General features: G+C 35.0%; 1 protein-coding gene across 4 annotated transcripts in view; it reads right to left on the bottom strand.

Moving 5' to 3' along the window:
- Positions 1-497: 497 nt before the first annotated feature.
- LOC136039160 (tyrosine--tRNA ligase, cytoplasmic-like) overlaps positions 498-10975 on the bottom strand; it is an 82903-nt gene continuing 72425 nt past the window's right edge. For all 4 annotated transcript variants that reach the window (XM_065722687.1, XM_065722679.1, XM_065722670.1 and 1 more), the window contains 2 exons: positions 7591-7729; positions 498-682 (listed from right to left, as the gene is read on the bottom strand). In XM_065722687.1, the coding sequence (XP_065578759.1) occupies positions 572-682; positions 7591-7729 (250 nt within the window). In that variant the 3' untranslated portion in view covers positions 498-571. The remainder of the gene's footprint in view (positions 683-7590; positions 7730-10975) is intronic.

Genomic DNA, 10975 nt, shown 5'->3' with positions numbered 1-10975 from the left:
GGAGATTATGGAGGTAAGCCTTTCATCATTCCTAGCATTTCAACTCCAGAAAAAAATCTCTACATTTTTGCAATATGCATAGAAAACTTGTTTTTGTACTGGTTCCACTTATAGAATACGGGCAATGAAAAAAATTCAAAGCGTGTGTGAATTCTCCATTGTAAAAGAAAATCATAGTAAAATTCACCATTTTTACCATTTCTGAAGTGGGTAGGTTTATAACCATTGCCAGTTACACATATTATTTGTGTATGAGTTACTATTTAGAGAATTAAACTATTCATGTAAACAATATATATTCATGTAGCCTGAAAATAAGGCTATATAAAAGACGTGTCCTGAAATAAAGCAACATTCTCGAAAGGGACTAATATTCAGCCATTTGTTTGTTCACTTGTATCCATCAGATTTACAAAGTGAATAGATGAGAAAATTTTTGATTAAAATCACTCACCAAAAACCATGACTAGGAAGAGAACAGAACAGGAACACAAATCTAGCAAAGAACCAATTTATTCCATATTAACCACTTAGACCACATTTGCAAACTCAATAAACAGACGAAATTCGGCTATCTGATGGGAACATTCTTCAGAGTTGTAGCTGTAAATCTTCCTCGTGGCGACACAAGAGGGCATCCTTTCCAAGTAGCTTCACCGTTGGAATTCACAATCAAATCAGCCTGAATAATAGTATAATATTATTAATCCAGGGAATAAACAGAGCGTCTCAAAGGTCATTTGACCATGGTATAAACAATGAACAACACTATGAACGAATTTTAAGCCCCCTCTCCCCCCCCCCCCATAATATAAACCTTTCATTGTGAAATTAAAACTGAATCAAAATTCCCCCACGTCTGACAGCGCTTGTATTGCAATTTTTAAACTTGGCTTTGTTCTTTGATTTTGACAAAATTTCTGGTATCTAAAAAAAAATGAAAAGAATTAGAAAATTTTTTCTGAAGTGACTTTTATACTAAATTAAAAAGATACAAATAAGATTTTCTCAGCATTTCAAATTTCGACTTCACAGTTTAAAATTATTTTTTGTTAGAATTCTTTGTGTTTCAGGCAGGAGCTAGACCTAACCAAGAGAAAGAACTTTTTGATTTGGATAGAACAAGTTGAAAAAAATATTACTTGATGTGCCAATAAATAACAATAATTAAAACGATACACACACCCCCCCCCCCCCCGATGCAAAGAATTCATAAATATTCCAAGCAGAAACTGCAATTAAACTTAAACAGCCCAATTGTACAAAAGCTAACAAACTAGTAGCGTTTATTCAAGACCAGTATTTCCAGATCTTTTTCCTCCATTGAGGATCTTGTTTTCTTTCTAGCAAAATATTTATATTTTTTTTTTTTTTTTTTGCTAGAGAAATTTGGTGAATTTTTGGGTTCTTTGTCAAAGAAGCAAACAGAATGAATGAGAAAGACTTGATCCTTGAGTTTTTTTCGGTCCAACGCTTAAAACAAAAGCAGTCAAGACCATCAAAAGTTAATGCAAAAACGCAAAAGCTACGTCACTATGCGAGTTTCAGCTAATATATCTGATCAAAAGCGAAATTCTCAGCAGTCTTCTAAGAGCATCGCTTTAAAAAATTAAATTAAAAAAATAGTTTTTTTAACTGAAAGTAAGGAGCGACATTAAAACTTAAAACGAACAGAAATTACCCCGTATATGAAATGGGTTTTCCCCTCCGCAATCCCTCGCTCTTTACGCTGAAAATTTTAATTGTTTTAAAAATTAGAATTGTGGCAAAGAGTCAAACTTTAGCGTAAAGAGCGAGGGATTGCGGAGGGGAAAACCCATTTCATATACGGAGTAATTTCTGTTCGTTTTAAGTTTTAATGTCGCTACTTACTTTCAGTTAAAAAAAACTAGTTTTTTTTATTTAATTTCTGAACGTTTTTGAATTAATGCATGTTTGATTTTGGCTCTCCGCACATAAATCATTAAAATGAAATTTGTATATTAAATCTTGTTTTGGCTAAATGGCTTTCTCTTAGTTTTGATCAGACGATTTTGAGAAATAAGGGGTGGTGAAGGAGGCCTAGTTGCCCTCCAATTATTCGGTTACTTAAAAAGGCAACTAGAACTTTTTATTTTTAACGAACGTTTTTATTAGTAAAAAAATATACGTAACTTAAAAATTAACTTACGTAACAAATTTTTATATTCTTATATTTTTATTACGTATAGGAGGGGGTTTGTACCTTTGTTAATACCTTGCTCTTTACACTAAATCGTAAGTTTTGTCCCAATTCTTTAAGAATGACCTCTGAATGGCCGTAGAATAAATAGTTGAAATTACTAAAAATACTTTGGCTGTTTTTTTTTTTGCCATTTGAAGCATAATTCTATTTTTATGAGTTGTTCAAATTCAATTATGTGCCATATGCAGAGTAGGCACACTCTCAAGCGTCACTGAACGCGAACTGACGCAAAAGCAAACCTAATATTCGCTAACGGAAAGACATTTTTCTCACTAGCCGAGGTAAAATCCATACACAAAACTTGGCAGAGACGAGAAATTCAGCTCTTATCATAAGCAAGATTAAGGCACTAGTCCATAAAGCGCAATATCTATAGAACGAGATAGTACTCAGCAAGTAATAAAATGGTATGAACCAAAACTAACCGATCTCAATAGGCGATGAACGCCATAGATTTTAAAAAAAGAACAAACCTTAAAGATGATCTAAAATATTTTCCATACAGTCCCTTCATTCATTGCGCGCTTCTAGTTCCTCAACTCCCAGTATTTCCAATGCAATATGGTTTTTCTTTTCTTTTTTAATGAATATTCGCAGTTCTTATATCATTCAAAAAACAATACGGTTACCAAGACCACTATATCAAACAGTTCGTGGTAACGAACTGTAGTGAGGAGCGACCCGGCTCAACAGTAAACGAAACTCTAAAAAACGGAATTTTGATGCTAAAATATACATCAAAAGAATCAGATTTTCATGCTGATTTTAAATATATAAGTTTCATCAAATTTATTCTTTGTCATCAAAAGTTACGAGCCTGAGAAAATTTGCCTTATTTTAGAAAATAGGGAGAAACACCCCCTAAAAGTCACAGAATCTTAACGAAAATCACACCATCGCATTCGGCGTATCAGAGAACCCTGTAGTAAAATTTTCAAGCTCCTATCTACAAAAATGTGGAATTTCGTATTTTTTGCCAGAAGACAAATCACGGGTGCGTGTTTGTTTGTTTGTTTCTTGTTTTGTTTTTTCTTTTCAAGAGGGGTCATTTTTAATGACCAAATTTTTTTGGTCCCTTTTTAAGTGACCAAAAAAATTGGAGGGCATCTAGGCCCCCTCCCACGCTCATTTTTTCTCCAAAGTCAACAGATCAAAATTTTGAGATAGCCATTTTGTTCCGAATAGTCAAAAACCATAATAACTATGTCTTTGGGAATGACTTACTCCCCCAAACTCCCTGGGGGAGGGGCTGCAAGTTAAAAACTTCGACCGTGTTTGCATATAATAATGGTTATTGGGAAGTGTACAGTCGGTTTCAGGGGTTTTTTTTTGGTTTTTGGGGTGGGGTTGAGGGGAGGGGGCTATTTGGGAGGATCTTTCCATGGAGAAATATGTCATGGGGGAACAGAAATTCAATGAAAAGGGCGCAGGATTTTCTAAAATTACTATAAAAAAAACATGAAAAAATAAACATGGAAAAGTTTTTTTCAATTGAAAGTAAAGAGTAGCATTGAAACTTAAAACGAACAGAGATTATTACGCATATGAGGGGTTCTAAAAATACTTTTGCATAAAGAGCGAAGTATTTAGGAGGAGATAAATACCTCGGTCTTTATGCTATAGTATCTTTAGCAATTTCAACTATTTATTCTACGGCCTTTCTGATTCAGGGGTCATTCTTAAAGAATTGGGACAAAACTTACGATTTAGTGTAAAGAACGAGGTATTAACGAGGGTACAAACCCTCTCATATACATAATATAAATTAGAATATAAAAGTTTGTTATGTAAGATAATTCTTAAGTTACGTATATTTTTTACTAATAGAAAAATTCGTTAAAAATTAAAATTTATAGTTGCCTTTTTATGTAACCGAAAAATTGCATGGCAAATAGGCCTCCTTCCCCATCCCTTAATTCTCAAAATCGTCTGATCAAAACTAAGAGAAAGCCATTTAGCCAAAAAAGGAATTAATATGCAAATTTCATTTTAATAATTTATGTGTGGAGAGCCAAAATCAAACATGCATTAATTCAAAAACGTTCAGAAATTACATAAAAAAAACTAGTTTTTTTAACTGAAAGTAAGGAGCGACATTAAAACTTAAAACGAACAGAAATTACTCCGTATATGAAATGGGTTGTCCCCTCCGCAATCCCTCGCTCTTTACGCTAAAGTTTGACTCTTTGCCACAATTCTGCTTTTTAATACAATTAAAAGCTTTAGCGTAAAGAGCGAGGGATTGCGGAGGGGACAACCCATTTCATATACGGAGTAATTTCTGTTCGTTTTAAGTTTTAATGTCTCTCCTTACTTTCAGTTAAAAAAAACTAGTTTTTTTTTATGTAATCACCATCCTTAAACCTTCCCACAGTACAACAAATGACTTTTTATAACTGATACACCACTATTGCTTTGCGGTTTTTATGGCACTTGGTATTAACCAAGTGAAATATAGCAATCGCAAATTCTGTCGGACTGTTGGTCCCGGTTATGCTACTTTAGGCACTTCCAGGTAAGCTAGGGCGATGAAATATGGCAAGCGTATCAGGGACCGGACCAGATTAAATTAGTAATAGTCGTTTTCCCGATTTGACCATCTGGGGGGGAGTGGGGGGCCGGTTAATTCGGAAAAAATAGAAAAAATGAAGTATTTCTAACTTATGAGCGGGTGATGGGATCTTAATGAAATTTGATGTTTGGAATGATATTGTGTCTCAGAGCTCTTATTTTAAATCCCGACTGGATCTGATGACATTGGGGGGAGTTGGAGGGGGGGAACCTAAAATCTTGGAAAACACTTAGAGTGGAAGGATCAGGATGAAACTTGATGATTAAAATTAGCACAAGTCCCAGATGCATGATTGACATAATCGGAACGGATCCACTCTCTTTGGGATAGTTGGGGGGGGGGGGGGTGATTCTGAAAAATTAGAAAAAATTATGTATTTTTAACTTACGAACGGGTGATCGGATCTCAATGAAATTTGATATTTAGAAGGATATCGTGTCTTAGAGCTCTTATTTTAAATCCCGACCGGATCTGGTGACACTGGGGGGGGGGAGTCGGGAGGGGGAAACCTAAAACTTGGAAAACGCTTAGAGTGGAGGGATCGGGATGAAACTTGGTGGGAAAAATAAACACAAGTGCTAGATAGATGATTGACATAAACGGAACGTATCCGCTCTCTTTGGGGTAGTTGGGGGGGGGGGGTTATTTCAGAAAAATTAGAAAAAATGAGGTATTTTTGACTTACGAACGGCTGATCGGATCTCAATGAAATTTGATATTCAGAAGGATATCGTGGCTCAGATCTCTTATTTTAAACCCGACCGGATCTGGTGACATTGGGGGGGAGTTGGGAGGGGGAAATCTAAAACTTGGAAAACAGTTAGAGTGGAGGGATCGGGATGAAACTTGGTGGAAAAATTATCACGAGTCCTAGATACATGATTGACATAACCGGAACGGATCCGCTCTCTTTGGGGTAGTTGGGGGAGGGGTTAATTCTGAAAAATTAGAAAAAATGAGGTATTTTTAACTTACGAACGGGTGACGGATCTCAATGAAATTTGATATTTAGAAGGATATCGTGTCTCAAAGCTCTTATTTTAAATCCTGACCGGATCTGGTGACATTGGGGGAAGTTTGGGGTGGGGGAACCTAAAATCATGGAAAAAGCTTAAATTGGAGGGATCGGGATGAAACTTGGTGGGAAAAATAAGCAGAAGTCTTAAATACGTGATTTACGTAATTGGAACGGATCCGCTCTATTTGGGGGGGGGGGGTCATTTAATTCTGAAAAAAAAGAAAAAATGACGTATTTTTCGGATTTTTTCGAGTGATCGGATCTTCATGAAACTTCATATTTAGAAGGACCTCGTAACTCAGATCTCTTATTTTAAATCTCAACCGGATCAAGCGTAATTGGGGGGGGGCAGTTGGGGGGACCGAAATATTAGAAAATACTTAAAGCGGTGAGATCAGGATGAAACTGGATGGGAAGAATAGAAACCTGTCTAAGATACGTGACTGACATAACCAGACCGGATCTGCTCTCTTTGGTGGAATTGGGGGGGGGGGGTAATTTTGAAAATTGAGGTATTTGTAACTTACGAAAGGATGACCAGATCTTAATGAAATTTGATATTTAGAAGGATCTTGTGCTTTAAAGTTCTGATTTTAAATTCCGACCAGATCCTGTGACATTGGGGGGAGTTGGAGGGGGAAACCGGAATTCTTGGAAAACGTGAAAATTGGGGTATTTTTATTTTACGAATAGATGATCGGATCTTAATGAAATTTAATTTTTAAAAGGAATTAATGTCTCGGAGCTCTCATTTCAAATCCCGACCAGATCTTTTGACATTGGGGGCAGTTGGAGGGGGAAATCTTGGAAAAACACTTGGAGTGGAGGAATTGGGATGAAGCTTGGTGGATAGAATAAACAAATGTCCTTGATACGTGATTGACAGAATCGTACTAGATTCGCTCTCTTTGGGGGAGTTGGGGGGAGGGGTTCAGTGATTTGGCGAGTTTGGTGCTTCTGGACGTGCTAGAACGATGAAAATTGGTAGGCGTGTCAGGGAGCTGCCCAATTTGACTTGATAAAGTCGTTTTCCCAGATTCGACCATCTGGCAGGGCTAAAGGGAGAGGAAAAATTAGAAAAAATTAGGTATTTACAACTTACGAGTGGTTGATCGGATCTTAATGAATTTTGATATTTAGAAGGACATCGTAACTCAGAGCTCTTATTTTAAATCCTGACCGGCATTAAGCCTCTTATTTTCCTTTTTAAATCAATCTACTGATTCATAGAATTTTGTTAGAGCTCATACCATATGATCTCTTGGCTCTTAGCTCTTCTCGCCTCATCACAAGTGCCATATGAGCTCTTAGCTCTTGTTATTCTTTTCTTACCTATTTTTCTCAACTTTTGATCGTATTTTGAGTCTTAAGATCTTAGTAATGAATTTGTAATAAAAATGTATGTTAACATCCAGGGAGTGTGGAAATTCCACTAATTCTTATTTCTTTTTAATCATTTTAACTATCTACTCTATAATTGTAGTTTTTCTTCGTCCTAAACGGCAGCTTATCATTCTTAAAACCAATTATTAATAACTAAGTAAAACTACTCACTTATAGCACTTACTTTTCTGCTTTAAATATCCATCACAAAGGACTTTCAAACAGAGCGTCAAGAGAACTTTAGAATTAACGACTAACGATACAACGATCTATTTTAACAGCAAAAACTTTAAACTGTTTTGTGAAAAATCACGTTTTGTAGATATATTTCTTTATGACCGACCCATTCCTTAACTCAATCGTTTTGAAACTAATAATAGAGCAAGAATATACCTGCAAAGTTTCCCAAACTTTTTTCTTTGGGTTTAGAACGGTATCAGGACAACCTGTTTCATATCCTTCAACCAATACTCGGTCTCCTGGCTGGCTACCTTCTGGCGGACTAAGAGGCTCAACCGCTTTTGGCTCTGTCCTGAAAACAAAAATACATTAAAATATACATCAGTTGTTCTCGTGTTAATTCCAAAATATTACTTGTTATTTTCAACTGTTAATATTTTATTTCCTTTTAGTAACTTATAATTCGAAGCATTTTTTTTCCTAAGATCTAGTTGGGTTTTTGCCGATGCATATACGAAATGCATCCTATTGCTTTTATTTAGAGGTAGAAATACATATAGAAGATTTTCTGTCACTTCTAGAACTGACAACATTAAAAAAAAAACTGGTATCATGCCTGTTGGAGATCCTTCAGGATCCTTCAATCCTGGTTCCGAATTAATAAAAACAAGTATGTTAAGTTGTAGCACCCACAGGGCGGGATAGTCTGTAAGAGCACTGATTCAGGTGGATACTGTGGGCCCTTCTGACGATGACAATTAAAAGAAACTAAGCGATGCAAACAATGACCTTTTACATCCTTTTTTGTGTCAAACAACCAGTAATTTGTATAAGAAGAGCCGAGTACTTAAGCAGCCAATTGAGTCAATAGGACGAAAATATTAGATATTATTGCCATTAGGCGTATTCTATTTTAATATTAAAGCGATGAAATGGGGTGGGGGTGACTATTAAACAACCTTGCAGAATATCGTAAACCTGTAATAAAAAAAGGTTACGCGTAGCATCCCATGAAAGCGATCATTTGAATTAGACCATTGAGGGGCTAATAGCGACTCTTGGGACAGTGGCTATCACCCTCAGTGCATGCAAGATTAACTATGTCTATTCAGGCAAAAAAAGAGAAAAAAAATCATCATGTTTTTTTGATAATTTAAACACAAGACAATATTTTCTGAGTTACTTCAATTCAAAGATGTCTAATTATCCTGTCTAATGTCATCTTGCCTAAATTATCCTTTAAGCTTTGTATTTTGTCCTTATGTTTCTTAATACACTGTAAAACCACACTAAGTGGGGATTTAAAGGAAAAAATATGAGATTCAGTGTCATACAGTAAATATGTTACATGCTAAGGTTTATGCTCACTACACATGTTTTTGGCCGTTTTTAAATAAACCGTGTACCGTCTTCATGTTTCGCCTAACGATGACAATTTTGGTATTATTCGATAGCTGAGACTTAGATTTATGAATTCATTGCATTACATTTTTGAAAAAGGATTCTTTTTTTTTTTTACAGAAAAATGTTTTTTAAAAACAGAGAATTTTGCGAGTAATCTGAAGCTATTATTTTGACCAAATAGACAAGATATTTGCATCATATTGCTCATTGGCTTGAGATCTATGTAGTCACCGTGTCAGATTTGTTATATTACTTAAAAGTTTCCGTAGAAAATAACAAAAACTTACAAGAAAACACAAAAATCGTTAAGTTGTTACAAAAATAGATGGACTTTGCTTCGCTATTTCTCACTAAAAGAATATAAGCGGTTACCGTTTTGTCTACCTGTCTAGGGATACCTGTTTTACAATCAGACAAAAAACAAGTTCTCGGCTAGGCTGATTTTCTGTGATATATTGGACTCTGTGATCGATTAGGAGAAATAAAAACGGAGGAAATAAGCTGAAGCAAAACTCAGTATAATTAAAAAAGTAAATAATTTTTTTATTTATTTGCATTTGTTCTGTTTTTATCTAATCTTGGATAACTAATTCGAAGCATTTTGTTTATAGAACAAAAGGAGTTATTTCTTTTGATAATATTTTGTTCAAGCTGTTTAACAAATCTCAATATAATTTATTTAGGTACTTGTGTCTTATAGCCACCACAATCAAGTTCTGTCGAGAAGTGAAGTTTGGTTAATCCTAATGAAATTTTGACAAAATATGATGAAAATATAATATTTTATCAACAAATTATGAAAACTACAATTTATTGACAACCACGTATTGACATGCAAACCGAATTGTTTCATACATGGCCTAGTTGTACACTTCCAAAAAGGGTCTTTATCAAAAGAATAAAAAGTCATGCTGTGTCCATTGACGCCCTGTTGTTTGAAATTGAGTATGGTGGCTAAAAGACACATGTACCTTTATTTATGTTCGTTTCATTAATCTATGTACATTTATTTCCAGTCCAAACTAAGTAGGCCAATGAAAATATAGCATGAAAAAGATACAATTCTCTTCATATTCATTCATTTTATCGAATTACGGGTAAACTTTTGAAAGTTAGCTTGCGAAAAAATAAATATATCCACAGATTTGCCATTTGCGCTTTTTCCAAGGATAATAATCATTACCTGTACAATGGAGCTAATGACTAGACTGGTTACAGCAAAAAACTAAAAGCTAAGTTAAAAAGCTATTTTTGTAGGTATTGTTTTCCCCCTTGTTTTTCATCAACAGTTGATTCGTAATGTCAAACCAACGAAAGAAAAAGTAATATCAATAACTTTACTGTCACATTCTTGACCCGATGAAAAAATTTCCGCAAAGATTTCAATACGATTACTAGATTAAAATTTTTTTTGAGCAGATACTCCAAAATTTGGGTAATGATGGACGGAAACATCATACTCTGATTCATAGACACAAACCGCAATTATTAAATGACAATTTCTTAGTTCTTGTTGTTTATATACATGTTAGAATTGGTGGCCGGTGTTTACCCCCGTGGAAAATAAGGCTTTCCCAATTTGAGAATTCGTACGAGTTTTAAGACATAAAATCGCGAAGAAAGGAAGAAATCGAGGACAATAAACAGCCAGCGAGAAAGTTGAAGAACTATGCAAGCATTCGGTCAAGACCTCCGCTTGACCGTCCTCAGTTCAGAATAAACTGATAAAAATATAAACAACCAAACCTTAAAACAAAATAAAAAACTAAAATAGAATGACCCTTTCTTAGTAACGGTGAAAGGGTAAGTCAATAAAAACACAAGTCTAAATGGCATTTCACAATTTAATCTTACGTAAAGCACTCTTAAAGGCTAGTCGCTTTCCAGGTAGATTATAATCGGAGATTCTATATGTTGTGCAATCAAATAGAATCTCTGATAATAATTGTGGAATTGTGGAAGTAAAAACTGTAACAACCATTCCTGGAGGCAAGACAACAAAAGAAGCTGTTCAGCTGAAATTACTAAAAGGTTTATTTCTTCGAGAGGACACCAACAAAGGTTGTTTAATGCTCAAACAGGAGCACAAATACTTCTACCAAATTCAAGGATAACTTAACATTTTAGATAAAGAAAACTGCTTCCTTGTAGTGTTTGTTGATCAGGGCGACTTCGACATCATTTTAGTTAAGCG

Source organism: Artemia franciscana, chromosome 2 (genome assembly GCF_032884065.1).
Source record: "Artemia franciscana chromosome 2, ASM3288406v1, whole genome shotgun sequence".
In the NCBI taxonomy this organism is placed as follows: Eukaryota; Metazoa; Arthropoda; class Branchiopoda; order Anostraca; family Artemiidae; genus Artemia; species Artemia franciscana.
This window is presented reverse-complemented; position numbering and strand designations above follow the sequence as displayed.